Source organism: Opisthocomus hoazin, chromosome Z (genome assembly GCF_030867145.1).
Source record: "Opisthocomus hoazin isolate bOpiHoa1 chromosome Z, bOpiHoa1.hap1, whole genome shotgun sequence".
Taxonomy (NCBI): Eukaryota; Metazoa; Chordata; class Aves; order Opisthocomiformes; family Opisthocomidae; genus Opisthocomus; species Opisthocomus hoazin.
In genome coordinates this window covers 87670981-87691700 of record NC_134454.1, presented here as the reverse complement: position 1 = coordinate 87691700, position 20720 = coordinate 87670981, and the positions used below count along the sequence as shown (strand labels likewise).

Sequence of the window (20720 nt, the reverse complement as noted above, 5' to 3'; positions counted from 1 at the left end):
TATATTATTTATCCTATATTCACGCTATGAAGAGCTGAACACAAAGCCAGTTATTAATGGACGTGATGCTGCAGTCTAAAATCAGTCTACGATTCTATGATTCTATTCTATGATTCTCTATTGGTAGGGGTGGAAATGCTGGGGCAAGAGAAGAAAGCAAGTTGGAAGAGTCCTCCCTAACCCAGGAGGACTGCCATCATCCTCAATTTCTGGCTAACACCCTGCTGCTCCCAGGCCATCGCTCCTGGACTTTATTTTGGATTTCTTCGCATTGCTCAGCCAAACAGGGGAAGACACAAGAGTGAGCTGGCATGGGAAGAGCAGGATGCGCAGAGGGTTTAGAGCCCCCTCCAGCCCCTTGCTGCTAAATCTGGGACTGCTGCTGACTGCAATTTATCCCCTCCTGCTTTATAATCGCTTTGGAAATAAATTGATCGGGAAAAAAAAAAAATCACTGCTTGGTACACACAATGGGGAGATGTGGGTGCTGCCCATGGGCTTTCAGGGGGAGAATGGAGAAGGAGCAGGTGCAGGGAGAGATGCTGGGTTTGATACGCACCCAGAGCAACGAGAGAAGCAAAGCTGGTCCAGTGACTTTGCAGAACCATCTTTGGTTACATTAAATATTAATTTTCATTATTTTATTTTGCTCCTTCCCCCCCCCCCCCACTTCCCGTGTTGCCCCAACGCCAGCTCAGCCCGCACAAGGTACAGGCAGCCAGGCACAGCATCCAAGGCATGATCTCCAACAAGAGCAAGAAGGGTGAGAAAATGTGTCAAAAACTGGAGCGATGCTGGGCACCAAATGTGTTGAGAACAGAGAAATGAAATGAGAGCTTTGTACGTGTCACAGATGACACGCGTGTGTGAAGGAACGGCCAAATGGAAACTCAAATTAAGGATGGCAATTCATGGTTTCAGCTCTACACGTCCCGTCTCCAGAGAGGCAGAAAGGTGGAGGTCTGTGTGACACCCCCCCTCAGAAAAGTAACTCCCCTCTTTGACGGCAGCACTACAACAAAACACGCTCCCCCACAGCAGACTGCAGGCAGGTGAGGACAGTCCTGTTTGCCCATCATCCACCATTCTCATAGACCAGTTATCAGAGCCACTGCTTTTTGCTCCCCACTAACTTTGCTGTCGCTGATAGTTTTGGAGCAGTACAATCAACCAGTGCTGTGTACACCAATAAACAAATGACTCAGAATAATTAGCAAATACACAAATTACTTCTGAGTTGCATAGAGAAACCAGGAATGAGCCCTTCAGTCAGGTGATGCAATCAGACTGCTCAGGGATCACAACTTAACTTGGTATCTCTGGTGCCAAGATGGACTTTGGGAAAAAAAAGCCACAAAGATACTCCACTGGAAGACCCTTCAATTTCACTTCTCTTCATGCCATGGGGATGCTGCCACAAGCAACCCACTCTTTGCACAGATGGGCCCTGGCGTGAGATAACCATATTTCCACATACAGCTCATAATTTTATCTCATTACCTGCAACATGTTGAGGAGCAGACTCCGGAATTTGGTTCCTTCCACCATGAAGAGGGCCATTTTGTCACAGAGCTTTGCTGCTGTGGAAGCAAAACTGCGGTCCGTCACTGCTTTCTGGTAGATGGTCTTGACTATCTCCCCCAGCATCTCCTCAGAGTTGGTAGAGTTCTGGGCTTCCTCCATGAAGCTGGTGAGCTTGGAGTCAACGTCGCTGCTGTTGTTCCTCATGCTGTTGAGGATTTCAATTAATTTGTCCATTTTGTTCTTTTCAGGATTGGTGGTTTCCACCGTGACTTCGTCCTGGTCCGTGAAAAGGGAAAGACAAGGCGTCTGTTACATAAGGAAAAAACAGACATATCAGCCCTTGTCCTTCCACAAAACAGCAAAGGGGGGAAGGGGATTGGGGAGGCATATAAACAGACATAGAAAAATCAAAGCATCTTTTACAGGCACAATAGTCTCATCTCAGCATTGAAAACCACAAGCAGAATGAGTCCCGCCCCAGAAATGTTCTCTTTCCCCATTTCCCACAGCACTCGATCACAAAGTCCTCCCCCTTGGCTCAGGGAGAAGGCGTCCTGTAAGGCCCCGAGCTAGGGTGCCAAGGTCTGATCACCCCCGACTGCCTTCCAGGAGTGTCTGCAACATGGTGATAATGGACATTTTTTTGCCTCTATTTTAAAAGCGCACTGATGTCTGCAAAATGCTCAGATAACAGTCCTACAAAAAATGTCTACTTTTTAATATATATTTATATTTAATATATATTTAATGATCTAAATTGAGATAAAAAATGTCACATGATCCCAGCGTTAGAAAAAAACTCTTAACTTTTCCATCTCTTGACTGTTACACTTCTTTCTTCATAGCTTTACCACAGACTTTATTGCCGCTTTTCAGCATTTAATGATGCATTTGTTCCTCTTCCCCAGCGTAAGGCTTGCGTGCTGCTTGCTATGGTCTGCTCCCTTCTCCTCTTCTAGCTCAATCCTAAAATGTCCTATACAATACAAACCTGTTGCAATTTTTCAGGCAACCCCAATGCCAACTGGCAGCTGGAGTTGTCCAAAACTTCCATCAGGAGACCGGTTGTGTTGACTACACCCACCCAAGAATGGGTGTTTATGTGAAGTCTTATAAGACTATAAATTTGCAGGGAGAGCATTAAAATGAATACTCTGAAAGTCTCTGCCATCCTCCCATTGCTTTAAAGAACACAAAAATAACTAACAAAATCTCTTCCTCCCCCCTCATGCCACATACATAAATAGTGAATGCACATGTATCCAAAGGTATACATTTCCAACATGCACTCCCGTGGAATTGTATATATTCAGGTTATTTTTTGCTACACATTTTGGAAATGTCCTTAGAGATACCTCCACGGATGCATTTTCCAGCCCGACAAAAGAATCTCAAGAGAAAGAATCCGAGTTTCACAGGGGACAAATGAAGATATCAGCCTCAGATTTCTGAGGAATTTGGAAACGAAGACTGTTTCCAAAAAGGATTTCTCGTCCATCACTTGCATGCAACAGTTTTGTTATTGTTGGGTTGCTGGGAGGAAGGGGGGAAGATAAGGGTGTTTCAATTCATTGCCGAGATAAATGAGTATCAACTTTTAAGTAGCTGACTCCAACTATCCAGCATGCAAAAGTCAAAACTTAGGACCTCAACGAAGATGTCAAGCTAAGAGCCTTAGCACTAGCACTGTGTCAATAAAAGGCCTCATGAAGAAGCGCAAAGACACTTCAAGAGAAGTGCTGACACTGGGAGTTTAAGACAAGTTGGGTGCATTCATGGAAAGGTCCCCTGAGCCCACCCCACCCTCTCTTTGTACGGAGAATGGCCAAAAGCCAGACCCCTGGAAAAAAAGAGAAACTCTTTGTTTCCCTAAGAAATAATACCTTTTCTTTTAGTCTCCTCCGCAGCCTGTCTTTTGAAGACTGAAGCAAATTGATCTTGGGTCTTTCCCCGATGCGCTCGTGAATACTGTCTTTCCGCTTGATCTCCGACTCCTGGATGTACTGCTGAGACTGCTTCTCCACAGCCTCCGGGCCTCGGTGCGTCTCCACGGGAATATGCACCGTGCAGACGGAGCTGTCCTCGATTTTCAAATTCTCAGTCTCTTTGGCGTTTCTGTGCGTTTCTTTGTCGTTGGGCGAGTGCTTCTGGTTGTGGTGCCATCTCCGGTTCTGGCTGTAGCCGTGGTGGCCGGTCCTGCCTGAGGAGTGAGGGGCCTGGCCTCCTTGGTAGAGTTTCTGGTGGTCCCTGTTGTGTTTGGTGCCACCTTGCTGATGATCTGCGTGCTGCTGAGGCTTGTTCCCACCGGGAAGTCTCTGCTGTCTCCTGGAACGTCAAAGGAAGATGTTAGTACAACTTTTCCTCCATGGTCCTGTCTGGTCAACACATCCTCTCTCCCACCAAACAGCCTAGCCCTTTGTGGGTGGGCTCTGCGGGTCTCCCTGCCATAAAAGGGGAGACTAACACAACCTAGTACCAGCCCACACCTCTAAATCTCTTTCAGTAACAGGCATAGTTCAGCTGAAAGTTTTCATGCACAGTTAGATAACGTGTCTTTGCTTCCCAGGAAAATCTCTGCCAGGTTTCTGTGTTGCTTCCCCACTAAACCAGGGAAAACCTGGTTAGTCCCAGCTCAACAGGAGGAAGTCAGTCAGGCAAGAAATGTCAGGAGATGTTTTTTTCTGAAGACCTAAGGAGCTCCCGATACACCTGCCCTGCAGCTTTGCTTCATCATTGCTACACTGGGAGAGGACGCATAGATGGATGAAGAAGCTGAGAACAATGCGGGGCTCTGGCAGCACAGGGAGCCAGTACCAGCACCTTGGGATAGGAGGCTGGGTGAATACGTCTCCAAGCAGATAACATGGAAATTCAACAGGCACAAAGAGCAGGAACTGCCTACAAATGTTTTGCTTGAGAGACTGAAACGGCTCAGAAGGGGCAAGCTGTGCGCTGGCCGTAACCGGTGACCAAGACGGTAGGTCCCCAGACCAATGGTTGAAAGGAACAAAGGCTTTGGCAGCCTCAGATATTTCAGATTTCCACATGGGCTGCAGCGTGGCCCTCCCAAGCGGAGAAGGCAGAGCCGGAACACCATCCCCGAGGATGCAGTTAAGATGGAGATGGGCCTGGCGTTGGCTGCCTTCACCCGGGACGGCGCAGGGTTAGCCCTAAGCACGGCAGCAGCTCCCTGCCTCCTTGCTGCCTTTTTAACACTCAGTACTGGCTCCAAGAGCATGCAGGATGCTTTAATGCTCGGCTCCTTACAAGGCTGCCGGGAGCAGCGCTGGAGGCTCCCGAGGGACATCTCCCCAGGGCCATCTCCCCAGCATTGTCCCCTGAAGCAAGGAAACAACCGTGAGCGCTGCGCTGACCACACCAGTCTGCATCTGTACTGGTTGTGTAGCCATTATAATCCCCCTGCTCAGCCTCATCCCTTACCCCAAATCCCCGCCTCCGCTCAGATAAATACCGGCATTTACTTTAAACCCGTCACATAACAATTAATTTTATTTTCATCATCTGCACTGCTCGGCTAAATACATTCGGACGAAGGAAGCGGCCATTCACAAATACATTTCAATGGTCTGTGGCTAAACAGTCTCCAGCCCTGCCTGCCAAAGCTCTCTGCCCGTCAAATTTGTATTCCTTGGCACCCCCAGGAGTTAAAACCTATTTTCTGCGGCCAACTGGCTCTTAACCATAAAGAGCAAGGGCTCATGTTTGGTGAATGCAGGACGAAGAGGCTCGTTGGTGGTGGCAGTGGAGGCAGTTGGTGTTTAGTCTCAGACCACCAGATCCGGTTTTCTGAGATCTTCAACGTGGGTTGGTGTTTTTTTTTTTTTTTTGCAAGCTGAATGGCAGGGAATTAAAAAAAAAAGAAATAGGAGATGGGGGAAGCTTTCCTGTTTGCTGGAGCTTACAAGAATTTTATGAGTACAGATTCTCCACATCAAGTTTTCCTGGCATTTCTTTGTTTCCTCTCAGTAACGCAATCACATAAACCGCTTTGTAAAGAGCGACGCTTATTAAAAGGGGAATGTCAAAATAAAAGTTAGTTAAAACCCTTATCTAGGATTAAGTCCCCACATGCTTGAGCGTGCAAGAGTTTTGCTGGTAGAATTCAGTGTTTGCTCTCTGTGGTTCTGCTCTCCTCTCAAACATCTGAGTTTAACCGTTTGGGTGCACTTTCAGCCTCAGGTTATTAGCCAGGCAGGCTGCTACTGTATTTAAGTTACAAATATTGCACAGAAATTAAAGTTGCACACAGACAGAGCTTTAATTTGGGCAGTGGTAAGGGCAAGACGCCTGGAAACAAGCTGGGAACCAACCTCTGCTGTAAATTCCTGCGAGAAATGCGTGCAGGGACATCACGATATTACAAACCAAACTGTTTCTGCTTAAGGGCTGCGAAAGAAAAAAAAGGTTTCAGATTCAAAAAACCCCACTTCAGCCACTGTGGAACGTGCAAGATTGTTCGGTTTGGGGCTTTTGCAAGAGGAGAGGGAGAGGACAGGCAGCTCCGTCCCTGTACAGCACGGCTAAAAGGCAATATCTCCACGGCAAGGGGCTGAGCCAACGCAACACCAAGCTCTGCAGTCACTGACCACAGGATGGAAAACACCAGAGTTAAACAAGTTAGGGGAAAAAAAAAAAAAACAAACGAAAAAACTTGCAAGAAATAAAAGGCAAAGGAAGGAGAATGGCAAACAAGAAGCAACAGCCGTGACTTGGCAGCAGGCTGGGGTCTAGATGATCATCCGGCATTCAGGCAAAGACTCGTTGTGGCTTTTATCATCCCAACACCCCAACGAAGAAGAAAAGCCAAGAAGAAATAGGACTCTGCAGCAAAAAAGAGCCAAAGAAGGGAGAGCGGGGCACGGATCCTCAAAGATTTTTGACGGCACAGCATCGCAAAGCTGAGGAGGTTGGGATGTCCCATCCTTGATCTCGGGTGTGCCTGAGATGCTGGGGACACGGAGAGCCCCTGGAAGGGGCAAGATGGGGACCAGGGCACCCCACCCCATGCACCCGTTGAGGGTTGAGTTGACGGAAACAGCCTCATGCTTGCTTGAGGGCAGGAGAACAGAGCTGGTGGCCTGGGGTGACCTCCAAGCTTAGGCAACCAGACCATGTAGGAACCCAAAGGTACTTCCCAGCCCGGGGTTTTAGGCTTGCAGTGCTGAAGGGAGGAACAACTGAAGCTTGACTCACACAGCAAAATCTCCAAGAAAAGGAACAATTCACCCCAGAAAAATGCTGCAGCTACTGGGAATCCTTCTGTCCCTCTTGGCTCATCCTTTGCTGTAAGGACATGGCGTCCTGTGGGGGACCCTACTTCAGCTACAAGGGGAAAAAAAAAAAAAAAAAAAAAGAGTATCTGGAGAGCACACCAGTCTCATACCATTTGCCTGCATTCTGCCCCTCTACTCTGCCTCCTCAGACCCCACCTGGAGTCCTGTGTCCAGCTCTGGAGCCCCCAACACAAGAAGGACATGGATGTGTTGGAGCAGGTCCAGAGGAGGCCACGAAGATGCTCCGAGCACCTCTCCTACGAGGACAGGCTGAGGGAGTTGGGGCTGTTCAGCCTGGAGAAGAGAAGGCTCTGGGGTGACCTTAGAGCAGCTGCCAGTGCCTGAAGGGGCCGACAGGAAGGGTGGAGAGGGGCTTTTCCCAAGGGTGTGTAGGGATAGGACAAGGGGGAACGGCTCTAAGCTAAAACAGGGCAGATTTAGATTAGATATTAGGAAGAAATTCTTCCCCATGAGGGTGGTGAAACCCTGGCCCAGGTTGCCCAGAGAAGCTGTGGCTGCCCCCTCCCTGGCAGGGTTCAAGGCCAGGTTGGATGGAGCTCTGAGCACCCTGGTCTGGTGGAAGATGTCCCTGCTGATGGCAGGGGGGTTGGAACCAGATGATCTTTCAGGTCCCTTCCAACCCAAACCATTCTATGATTCTATGATTTCAATTTCAAAGGCCAAATTCTGATTCAGCTCAAAACTCCCCTTGACTTCAGTGGGACTGGGGATCAGTCAACATGAAATAAAGAGACATTCAGAGTCACCAAGTAACTGCAGAAGTACTAAAAGCCAAGATGAGAGAGTCAGGGTTGCCAAGATGGAAATAGGATGGCATGGCTTCTGCTATCGTTTCTCCACCTTTTTTTTTTTTTTATTTAATTAACTAAATGAGATACCTTTCAACAGAATTTAGATCTGACAAATGTCTGCTCTGTCAGAGGAGCCTACGCAAACAAATCTAAGGCTTCAGCTGTCTCGGTGATTATCAGCCTACGTGCTCAGAAATACCGGATTCCTGCAAGTTTTTACTACGTCGTTTGCTCCCAAGCAAAGGGGCTGGAAGGCACAAGGCTGTGGAAAATAACTCCAGACACGTGGACAGCTGTGGTCTAAAACACAGTTGCTCTGTCCCGTCAGCCCTGCTCACATCCCCCTGAGCGAGACAAGTTCTCTGAGAGCGCCCACCATTTGTCTGGCATGTGGAGAGCCGGAGGACAACGCGGGGTTACATTCTCCCGGCGGCTGCATGGAGATTTGGTTAGGCAATTCCTGCAGATACTGAGAGGTGAGGAGCTACATCTCCAGCGAGACATCTACCCCACGCTGCAGAGCATCCCATATGGGCAATCAGACCGAGATCCCATCTGCGGGCTCAGCGATGAGGTGCTCTGGACATCCTGGCTCCTGCTTTTGGAGAACCTGCCTGGACACCATGCTTGTCCTCAATCCCAGGTAGCTCTCCCACAGGACAAGCCCTCCTGGGCATGCGAAGCTCCTTCCAGGGGAAGGGTGATATTTTTGACTGGATATAAGGAAGAATTATTTTTACAATGAGGGTGGTGAAACCCTGGCAGAGGTTGCCCACAGAGGTAGTGGAGGCCCTATCCCTAGAAACATTCAAGGTCAGGTTGGACCAGGCTCTGACCAACCTGTTTCGGTTGAAGATGTCCCTGCTCACTGCAGGGGGTTTGGACTAGATGACCTCTAAAGGTCCTTTCCAACCCAAAGCATTCAACAATTCTATAATTTATCCTGTTTTCGGGCATGGCCAGGGCCACCCAGCAATCAACAACCAACATAGACTTGCAGCCACTTGGCCTAGAAGTTGAGAATGAAGAGTGGTGCCGTGGCCAAGGTCAAACGTTCTACTTCCCCTTCATCCTTCCTGGTGAATGAAAACATTCCTCAGTGCATTTTGTGGACAGAAAACTTCTCTCCACTCTTTCTTCTGCCCAGACAGGATCTCCTCTCTGTGCCAGGCCCAAGCATATGACGCTGACTCTTGGGAGTAACTCATGATCAGCTTTGCTATTACCATGTCTGCAAATAATCACCAATTGCCATTATATGGCATAGATTAAGATCTGCTGCAGAAATTGGCTCTGTGGGACTGTTCATTCCAATGAGGATCCCAGATCCCACTTAGCCATGGCACCCCCAAACTCTAGAAGAGCAGAGCATCCCCAAGGCACACAGCAACTGTACCTGCAAACAGAGGACTGGTGGGGCTGGCTCTATGGGACGAAGGGCCACCTCCATCCCACCTTCTATTTGAAAATCCCACAGTAATTTTCCATTGAGGGAGGGAAATTAAACAAAACTCTTTGAGACACCACTAACAGAGTTAAATTCACAGAGACTGACTGCAACTGGGTTCTTCACAGCTGTACTAGAGGGCTGCCCTGAGAAGGGAATGGGGAGGAAGAAGCAGAGTCCCCCAAAACACCCCCTGAACAAACCAACATCTCCAGTCTCAGGCTTTCTGAACCAAACACTTCACGCACCACAAAACCTGATGGCAAACCCATCCCTGGCCAGGGACACAGTCACCAACAGCACGGCTTGCAGAGAGGTACCCCACCAGCCCTGCCAGCTCCTTTGCATCCCACCATTGCATCCCATCACCACATCCCTCCTCTTGCTCCAGCAGCTGTGCAGATTATGTGGCAGACTTGGGTCTCGTAAGTAGGGCATGCAGCTCCCCACATAGTCGGGCTGGCACCCCTGAGCAGGCGCTGCTGGAGGGATTTGCCATCAGCACTGGCTTTGGACACCTAAGGGACATAGAAGTCCAAACTGGAAGGCCTGAAGGATCCCAGCTGGGAGCTGGTGGAATTTTACAGCATTTAAAACTGGTCCTGGAGGTCCAATTTTGCCCTGGGAGGTCAATGGGAATATTGCTATCAATATAGTGAGGAGGAACTTTTATTCCAGAGGTCTGACTTCCCCCAGAATTATTCTTCACCAAGCCTGCCTCCATCAAAGGCACTCTGATGTTTTATGTTTGTGTATAATAACTGAGCACTGCTTTGGTGCAGGGAGCATCACAGTCCAGCTACGGCCATTTTCTATCCTCATTATGATTGAGAGTGGCAAGTACGCAAATAAGCTTGACGGTTCCACACAATTTAATCAAAAACCTCAAAACCCCACAGAAAGCAACAACCACAAGCTCCAAGGATGAAGAACACAAGACTTCTGTATGTTTTCCCTTTGGCTTTCTCTCTCAAACTGGTTTTGCCTGGCTCCAGTTTCATTTTTGTTTGCATTTTTCTCGGATGAGAAGGGAACAAGATGTCATGTTCACTCCTGAAAACAAAAATGAAATTATTCACACTTCTTTTATGCCTTTCTGTCACCAGGATTGAAGTCTATCCTGATCACTAGACCCAGCCCACGCGTCTGGATGGACACAGCATTTTGGAAGCACAGAAAATCCACCTCTCAAAATGGTGGTGATCAGGATCCAAAATCACCTTGGAAGAGTTGATATGCGTGCTTTAGGTCTTACATGTACGCATCCTTGAAAACATACGATGAACTCTAGAAGACAAGCACAGCCAACAAAAACAATGCTACAAGGATAGAGATTTTTTTGATGAGGCACACAGCATCTGGCTGCTGGGAAAAGCATTATGAAACCTTCAGATGAGCCTCCTACCTAGGAACAACTCTTCTTGTCATCGCTTTTGTCTTGGGGTACAGCTGCTGCAGACAACCATCCCTTGGGCCTGGACATCAGATTTGTATTTCTTTGCTAGAGATTATTTCATCTGGCCTTTACAATGTAATTAAACTTCCTGTGAGCCACCATGGTAGCACTGATTTTTATGATGAGGGTGGTGAAACCCTGGCACAGGTTGCCCAGAGGTGGAAGATGCCCCATCCCTGGGAACATCCCAGCCCAGGTTGAACGGGGCTCTGAGCAACCTGCTCTGGTTGAAGATGTCCCTGCTCATGGCAGTGTGGTTGGACTAGATGACCCCTAAAGGTCCCTTCCAACCCAAAGCATTGTACTAGTCTATGATTGAAGGGCTTTGCACAGAGACACCCAAGGTGCTCACACAATAATGCATCCAAAAAACGGGTGTAGGACTGACGCAAAGCACAGTTCATCATGTGATGCACTATCTCCTGCTATGGGATGCTGACTGATTTGGCCTTTCCAAACACGGAAACAGACTCAACTTCTCCCTGTGCCTTCCTGTGGCATCCCTTCACACCATCGGTGTCCACTACTACTCCCACCACGGCGATGGACACCTCACTCACAGGCCCACCAGATGAGCACCCAGTTGACAGGCTGTGCTGCAGGAGCAGAGACAGCGCTGCTGGGCTGAAAGGACATGACACAAAGTCCATCAGAGCAGACTCAGCAAAGCATTGAAGAACAAACTTGTCTGTCACTGAAGGCCAATGAAAGTCCTGACATGCTGCAATGCTTGGCCGCACAGGCTGCTTGAGTCAGCTATTTTCTTCTAAGCTTCATGGAAACGAATCTTCAGAAGGAATTTAAGTAGCTGTTTTGCAACACCAGCTTGGGAAAGACATCCCAAGTACAGATGGCATGTGAGATAGCTCCAAAACAGCTCTTTAAATGCTTTGCTGGATCTCCCACAAATCATTAGGGACGTCCAGATGGAGGCCCTTGTTGCACAGAGCGGGCAACCAGCTAGGAAGACACCCCCCTTGACTTCAAGGCTGACTGCCCAGACTGGTGTAGAAATCACTGCAGTGATTTTACGTAGAAATTGCTTGGAAATGGTTCTCTTCATAAACTACTTTACTTGGAATTATGTTTTTGGATTCTTAGCGTGCTGTAAACACGATTGCAAAAAATTACATGAACACCATAGGAAAATACAGTGACAAGGAACTGAATCCAGTTTAGTTGAAATAGTTTAAACCTGAAAGACACTGCCATGGTACACAGAGTTTCCCAGAAATCTGCTGAGCGCAAACACACACGGACCCTGGACTACTGGCAAGAATGCGACTTGAATGAATATAGATTCATCTTTTACTATACTGCAATAAAAGAGCTTATATCGCAGACTCCAGGCTGCCTCCTTTAAAAATACACCAAGGCTGATCAGTTCTCCCGAGATCTGATAATCCTCCAAGAGATATAAACTTTAAACCTGTGCCAAGATGCACAGACACAGCCCACCACCATCATTCCACAGTCCTGTCCATCAAGACATCTCCTAAATAGTACGTACGAGCCCCCACCTGCTGCCTTTTTGTTCAGCTGCTTTCCTTTAGACCTCCGTGACTCTTTGACCCGCAAGCAAGGAGACATCCTAGGTTTTTTCCACATCCTATTTATATCAGTGCTTTCTAGTGAAGAAATAAATGTCTTCCCTGCAGAAGCTAAGGCAAGATTTGACAGGATCTCCTAACAGCTGTCCAGACACATGAGCTGACCCAAAGTCGATGGCAAGCAATTACTTCCGACATCGGGATCTGGTAAAACACCAACCCAAGGAGCGGAGATGCTTTGGACTTGGGTGTGCCAGAAGCCTTTACCAAGCACATTAAACAAACATCATTAAAAATGATGCTGCACGCTATAGCATTTAGCGTAGAGCTTTGGGAGCTAGGATTGATCCGGACATTGACTTATCGCAACCAGGTGATAATCCTAAGCAGTTCCCCAAATGTCTACCCAAGTCTGTCCCACTGTCGAAAGAAGAATTGTCTCCTCCTGACCCCATTCCTACCTCCTCTCTCATGCTACTCCTACGGCTCGCATGGATGTGCCAAGCTGTGCCAGGGTCTGAACCACTCCAAAAATCTCCTTTCTCTCGGATAAGTTTCCACTCATCATTTTGGATGGGAACACGCTGCCCGGGGGGAGGGCACAGAGCTGAGTCACCTTCTGCAGCTCTACGTAGCTGCTGGCTCTTGCTGCCTGGGGACCAGCAGCCCCGGCTTTAATTGGGAAAAATCGGGATGATCCATAGCATCTGCGCAACGCTGGGAATGGATGGAGCAATGTTAGTTTAAATGAAATAAAGAAGCCTGTTGTCCACTCATGCCCTGGAGGCTGTCACGCTAAATAAAGACATTATCAGAGAAAGAGCAGCTACTCAGCGCCTTCATGCCTGTTAATGACCCCGGCACCTTCCGAATCAGTCTAGGGACTGGCTTTCCCACAGATGGTCCCTTGGAGACAGACTGCTGTGGCTTTAGTAGGAATAAATGGAAACAAAACAGTTAACAAATCGCCAAAAATAGAGCGTAGTTAACTTTTTTTTTTTTAATACAGAGATGAAAAATCCCTGGGTGATTTACGTGCCAGCAGAGATATTAGCTGCATATAATAGATGCAATATTTTTAATACTAATATTTTGGGCTGAGACAAGAGTGGGAATGGAAAGTATTTCCAGTGCCTTGACTTCTTTATTTTGCAAACATCAGTTGCTAACCGGGGTCAGACAGAAATATTGTTTCTGCAACAAGAGCCCAAACAACTCAAGCTGGCAACTTCTTCACGCACTAACCATGCCAGGAGGCCCTGCAGAGCTTCAGCACGTTGCTTCCTCCCAGGTCCCCAGCGTCCCCAACTTGGTCTGGTAGGGAGAAGGAGCCTGTGGTAAGTGCTCCCCTGCAGAGAGGGTGGCTACTTGCCACGGCCAAAGACTGGAAGTCACCACCCAAACCATGCTGCTGAGGTTCTTCAAATTGGTCTTTCAATGAGACCTCGCGTGACACAGGGGATGCCATAAACGCCTCTTTTACTCAGTGAAAGCATCAACCTCTGCTTGTCCTTACCTCCCAGTTCAGCTGCCAGATAACTCTGGAGAGCAACCTGGTGGCATAAACCCTTCAGTGCTCACTTCAAGCCCCCACCAGCAATGGCATATTCTATTTGAGGATTGAAAGCAGGAAAAAGAAACAAGTTATTTCACTTTATATTCCCTCCAGCAACCAGCTGCTGACAACACCTCCGTGAACTCGGGCTAGAAAACAACGTGTAGATGGATAAACCCATTTCCAGCACTGAGGAGCCGTGCCGGAAACAGTCCACCAAAGAGAAAGCCATTTCAATAACAGATCGGTTTCCTAGCGCAGAGGAACCTGCCGCTGTATTTCCTTCCCTCAATTCTGGCCGGTTGAAATAGCATCACGTAGACGGTGGTGTTTTGCGCTACAGGACACTAAAAGAGCAGCCTTGAAGGACAGTCTCACGGGTGACAGGGTTCGCGCATGCAAGGATCTGGTGGCCATGGGTTCACTGCAAGGTCTGCAGTGGGGGAAGGTCCAATGACAGCCCCTTCTCTCCTCTCTGCCTCGGCTTTCAGGGAAAGGGGGGATGCTGAGAGCAGCCCTCTACCAAAAAAAGCACTTTGAGGTTGATGGACAACAAAACACCACAGCGTTGTTTCATTTCTCACTGCCTTCCCTGGGGACAGCTCTTGCATTGCTTCCCCACGACTCTTCCCACAGCTGATTGACCCAACAGCACCCTACGCTTGCCCACACAATAAGGACTATCCCGCCAGGTTAGTTACAAATAAATACAACACATCATCAGATACTAAAGCAACACCAACAAAACCAAGCTGACCAAAGCGCCCTGGGTGGAGGGCCACAAGAATGACCCGAGAGCTGGAGCACGTCGCCTGTGAGGCAAGGCTGAGAGAGCTGGGCTGTTCAGCCTGGAGAAGAGAAGGCTCCATAGAGACCTTATTGTGGCTTTTCAGTACTTAAAGGGGGTTTGGAAGAAAGGTGGGGACAAACGTTCTAGCAGGGCCTGTAGTGATAGGACAAGGGAGGATTGTTTTGAAGTGAAAGAGGGGAGATTCAGACTGGATATACAGAAGAAATTTTTTAATTCGAGGGTGGTGAAACCCTGGCAGAGGTTGCCCAGAGAGGTGGTTGATGCCCCATTCCTGGAAACATTCCAGGCCAGGTTGGACGGAGCTCTGAGCAACCTGATCTGGTTGAAGATGTCCCTGTTCATGGCAGGGGGTTGGACTACATGGCCTTCAAAGGTCCCTTGCCACCCAAACCATTCCGTCACGCTATGATCCCAGAGCAGGCATTGCTGAATGCTTCTGTTGATGGTCTTGCTTTCAGAACAGCAAAACCTGTTTTAAATCCTGAGTCCCACTTTGCTGAACACAACTAAAGAGCTAAGGTAGTGCTCAGTGAGCAGGCACAGCCACCTGAGCACTAATCCTCATGACATGAAAACAAGGATGGTTCAAAACAAGAAGGAGGTATTGCTTCACATAATGCACAGTTCAACTGCAGAGCTATGCTATAGGAGATGCAAGTACCAAGAGCTTACAAGGGTTCAGAATGCACATTGCCAGTGTCATGAAAGGAAAATCCATCAGGAGCTGCCGGACACAAAGGTGAGCAAATGTGGTCCTGCAGATCCTCAAAGTGTACATCCCTGGACAATCATAGAATCATTTTGGTTGGAAAGGAATCTTAAGATCAACAAGTCCAACCATTAAGAAGAGGAGAGCACTACTGGGAAGCAGCGTTACATGCATACCCTGTTCTTCTCACACTCTTCCTGGTGTCCATTGCTGGTCACCAAGCCAGGTGGTCTAGTATGACCCAGCACAGCTCTCCTCCTGCTCTTACCCACCTCATGATCAGCTCCAGCACACTACTAGCACATCTATTTGCAAATGCAGAACTCCTGCCCCTCCGCTGATGCGGAACAGCATGGCAACCATAAGACAGGGCAAGTTGTCTCCCAGCTGGGTGGAGAGGTTGCAGCATGAGGCACTCTGCGTGCACACACACAGCCAGCGGCACGCGCAGGCAATTACCACCGGCCAGCTCACGTGCCATAATTCATTAAGCTGCAGTAACGCAATCACCCAGCTGAGCCCTTTTAGGAACAAACCACCAAGACAATATTGTCCTCTGGGGACCTGCAGTTCAGAGAATTAATTTAGTGTAATAACTCCCAGCGATGCTGCAGACAATCAAACCTAAAGAAACCATGATCTGTCTCAAAATTGCCTGTAACCAACCCCTTGGCTGACACCCTGCTCATCAGCAACCACAGGAGGGACAAGTGTTGACTGTTTATTTGGGACTTTCATGCGTATGGACACTTCATCCTGGAGGAACATCATCGTGAAGGACCACCACTCCAATAAGGGGTTCTTCACCTTGTTTTCTGGGATGCTTTCACACATATGAACACTTCATCATGAAGGACCACCACTCCAGCAAGGGGTTCTTCACCTTGTTTTCTAGGATGCTTTCACGCATAGGAACACTTCATCATGAAGGACCACCACTCCAACAAGGGGTTCTTCACCTTGTTTTCTGGGATGCTCACCTTCAGCCGGCACAGCTTTCTTAGTTACATGGTTTAGTTTTAGGCAGCCCTGCGAAGAGCAAGGAGTTGGACTCCACGATCCTTATGGGATCCTTCCATCTTGAGATATTCTGTGATTCCTTTCCAAGACGCACTTTTAGTGCGGTTGTTCCTGGAAACATGGCCTGTCCTTTATCACCAGTTCAAAGCTTCTAAATCTTCAGCAGGACAGGGACTATTATTTTTATGGCATTTCTGCTTAGGTGCTTCCAGCTGCCTAGAAGAGTTTTTTTGCATTGTTACACTCTAAACATTATGATTTAGCTAGATGCTAGTATTGCTACTCATCGCTGTGGGCAAGTACACCACCAGAGACTTACTTTTGTCCTTACAAAAACCCACTTTTTGGTCCTGAGTTTGCTCAGAATAGCTTTCCCAAGAACAGCAGCTTTTCACAGTCACCATTACGCTGGCTCGACTCCTCTGCACCCTGCTCAGTACGGACGGTCATGACATCCCCGGTGCGTTTGGGATGTTCCCTCTGCATCCCCAGAGAGAACCTCCTTGGTGGCTCCAGTAACCCCCATCAGCTCCCAGGAGGGCACAGAGAAGACAAGAGCATAAGGAGGAGGATGAAGACCTGATATCCAGATGCTGCTCCACAGGTTCAGCCCCCTGTTAAACCTAATTTATTCAACTTGGAAATCCTACTGAGAAGGCAGAGGGTGTTTCAACCTTTTCGAGTCCTTCCCTTTCCTCTCCCTTTCTCCTGTTTCAACATCATTTGTTGAGTTCCGTAAATGCACTGCAAACCATTTAGCTTGATGCTAGTTTTCAGCAACCACCCTGTCCACCCCAAATATTTCATTTTGTTCCAGCTCAGAACAGCGCTTCGGCACTAAAAGAACGTCTTGATATTGTTGCTTTCTTTAATAAACATCCTCTCCTCTCACTGCAGAGCCCTCCGTAAGCGACCCTGGAAGAACAAAAGGCATTTCTGCATTGTTTTAAGTTCTCTTCCTTTCTGAAAAACCTCAATTAAAGCGGTGAAAAAGCAAATGCATCGCTACTGTACTCCGTAATTACGAATAAATTTCTATTCGCTCACCCAGCAGGAGAGGTTTGTCCCGCTGACCTCCGAGGAGGGATTTCTAAGGCTCTTCCAAAATTTCACAGCCTTAAAACCGACACGTTGTGTCAGCCATAAAACACGCTCACCTTCACCCAAAATAACTTGCAATCTTAAAATCCAGGGCGAGGGCCACTCCTGTGACTATTTTTATTTGTGAAATAAATAGCCATCTTTCCAGCACAAAAACTACCTGGCCCAAAGTGCGCGTGCCGGTGCCATCCCAACCTCTTGACTTGCCCGTGCGATACTTGCGGGAACAAGCGTGAAGTTCTCTTTTGGTACAGTTCCACTGAGAAAACATTTTATGAGACAAAATGCTGGGACATCTTGGTCATATATATATATATATCTCAGTTATATATGTATATATCTTTAGGCAGACAGTGAAAGATGGAGGATAAACAAGATAGAAAAACTTTTTTTAATAAGATTTGAAACAATGGACAAGAGGATGATGCCCAAGAACTCAGAATCAGATAATAATGAATACAGAACAGCTAATTTTCACATAAAATAAAGTAATATTGTTCTTTACAGGCTAGAAAATAGGTTTGAAATTCACATGCAGGACTACATGCCACACTGCTTTAGGGTCCATTCCTGATCTTCCCATCACTTCATGCACTCATGACACACCTAGGCACATGTATTTCTTTGCTCTTAACATTCAGGACCAAATCCAAGGGAGCACACACACATCCACAATGTAGCTTAGGCAGAGCTGAGGACCCTACAGCTCCCATCAACCAACTCCCAAAATCCCACCCAAACCCAAGGGTGTTTGGGTCAGCTCCCGTTTTGTCTGAAATGTAAGTGCCAAAAGCAACACTACCATGCACATCCTGAGATGCCACCACCACCTCATACTCACCTCAGTTCAGCCAGCTCCTGCTTCAGGACTTCGCAGACTCATCAACTGGGTACCCACCCACCAGCTCCCTTCTACAAGAAGCCTTCCAGAAGGTGCAAACTTTTAATTGAAGTGAAAACGAGTTACAGGTTGTAGCAGGAGTTGGCAATGCTTTGAAGGGGCTCAGGGCTAAACCCTTCCACCTGTGATGACAACAGTTTGCTCTGTCAACACCTGTTCTTGAAAAACTAAGGGCAAAAAAGCCAACTATGCACTTCACTCAGGCTGCTGAAACACCACTGACTTGTGTCATCTCCTGCTCAGCAGCAGTGCTGAGCCAGCTTGGCTGGTAGACCCAGGTAGGGTCTACCCACCCAGCTGATGGGTAAGGGGGTGGCCTGCTCTGGGCAGTGAAGCCAGGCAGCCTCAACAAGGGGTTGAGCTTAATGTGGGTGAGGGATCTCATCAGCCATGTGCACCTTCCAGGTACAGATACGAGGACACTTTCTTCAGGCACCAGAAATACTTTTGGCAAGCACAGTCTGAAGCGGAGACTGCTGCCCCCAACCTTCTCCAGAAGTGCTAAGGGAGCGCGCTCTGTGAGTGTGAAAATGTCCTGGTGGAAACCCTTGCTTTCCTTGGCTGAGAAGAGATTTCCCCTCCATGAGATGGGGGAGAACAGGATGCCCAGTCTCAAGTCTTTGTTCTTGCTGAAGAGAGCCCAGAAACAAACCCCCGTCCCAGCGCTTCCTCCAGACATGAGGTGTTTTGGTCCAGCAACTCCCACAGCTCTTTGTTTTTCAGACTTGCTTGGTTCTGGTCAACATGGGAAGGTGAAATAAAGCAAGGAAACCTGTTCTCATAAGATGGTCAGATTCATTTTTTTTAACTGGGGGCCAGAAGATCTCAGGGAGAAGCTTTCCAGGGCTCTCCAAGCACCTGCCACCTTTGGGAATCTCCACCTTGTCCCAGGGGATGGGGAATCCTCCCTCCCCTCCATGCAGCACTGGATTACTGTAGAGCTGCTCACAAAGTTCAGTCTTGTGCAGGGATTTTACCAGAGTGCCATGGTGGAGACCTTCAGGCCCTGTGCATACGTGCTTAGCGTACAGAATAATGTCTTACAGCAGCAAGATGCATTTAACATATGGAGAACATAGGCACGTGGAGGTGGTTACACAGCATCATGCACAGGGTAGGTTCAAATTGCCTAATTTTAGGTGTCTGCGATGTCAGAGGCCAAATGTGAGGAGGTGATCTAAAGGTCATGGCAGCTCAACCAGTACAGGTGGGGGACACTGGGGAAGGAGTCAACTGGCCAACGGCCTGCTTCATGCTGAGATGGACCATCCTCCCAAACTCCACTGTCTGCATTCCCTCTGAGTGTAACGGGAACTTTGGCATCCAGTTCATATATGGGTAACGTAATTATGGACCCATGCGGTGGGATTCAGATGGCAGTGTCACTGGAGATGCCTCAGGGCATCTTGTCTGCCTCCGACCCCATTTTGGTGCAGGTTTCACAAGGTCCGGTGTCTGCTAGCTGTTTGCATGGATTTCACGGTATGCTAGGGCATCTGAAATAGCACCTGTGATCATGGGGGTGAAGCCCAGCAGTCTGTGATAAAGATGACAACTGAAATGAGGTCTCCCATGTTCCTCCACAGGACCTTGGACACAAGAGCAATTGCTTTGCTAATCTCTTCCCTAGTTGTACAGCCACCATGAGCTCCTGCTCCTCGTTGCCTAATGCTCACAAGAACAGGCAGCAGCAAGAAAAGAAGTGAAGAGCTGTTGGTGTCAACAATTCACTATCCTCCAACCGAGTCCCTGCTGCCACACAGGAACCAGATACCAAATAAATACAGAGTTTTGATGAAATCAGGTGTCCCTCCACACGCTGAAGTTCTGGGCTCCCCAGTTCAAGAAAGATGAGGAGCTACTGGAGAGAGTCCAGCGCAGGGCTACGAGGATGAGGAGGGGACTGGAGCATCTCTCCTACGAGGAAAGGCTGAGGGAGCTGGGCTTGTTCAGCCTGGAGAAGAGAAGGCTGAGAGGGGACCTTAGAAATGCCTACAAATATCTGCAGGGTGGGTGTCAGGAGGACGGGGCCAGACTCTTTTCAGTGGTGCCCAGCGACAGGACAAGGGGCAACGGGCACAAACTGAAGCACAGGAAGTTCCAGCTGAAGATGAGGAAGAACTTCTTCCCTCTGAGGGTGATGGAGCCCTGGCCCAGGCTGCCCAGGGAGGCTGTGGAATCTCCTTCTCTGGAGATATTCCAGACCCGCCTGGACGCGGTCCTGTGCAGCCTGCTCTGGGTGACCCTGCTTCGGCAGGGGGTTGGACTGGGTGACCCACAGAGGTCCCTTCCAACCCCTACCAGTCTGTGATTCTCTGAAGTTCTCCCAGGTTTTTTGCTGGAGCAATTGTTTTGCTCTCTGTGAAGCAACATCATAAGACCCTGAGCTTATCCAGTAGGCCATTACTTTTCTGTTGAGGTTTCATAACAGTAAAATGTTTTGCCGGTGGTACATAAAGCCTTTTAGTCAGCTGCAGAGATGGAGAAAAACAACCTGCAAAAGCCTCCTGATGCCGTAAAGTCTACTGGCAGCTTGGCAA

General features: G+C 48.3%; 1 protein-coding gene across 7 annotated transcripts in view; it reads right to left on the bottom strand.

The window, feature by feature from the left end:
• LOC142358832 (CBP80/20-dependent translation initiation factor-like) overlaps nt 1-20720 on the bottom strand; it is a 156402-nt gene that overhangs the window by 40906 nt on the left and 94776 nt on the right. For 6 of the 7 annotated variants that reach the window (XM_075410981.1, XM_075410980.1, XM_075410986.1 and 3 more), the window contains 2 exons: nt 3408-3849; nt 1501-1830 (listed from right to left, as the gene is read on the bottom strand). In XM_075410981.1, the coding sequence (XP_075267096.1) occupies nt 1501-1830; nt 3408-3849 (772 nt within the window). The remainder of the gene's footprint in view (nt 1-1500; nt 1831-3407; nt 3850-20720) is intronic. The other variant, XM_075410983.1, reaches the window with a different exon arrangement.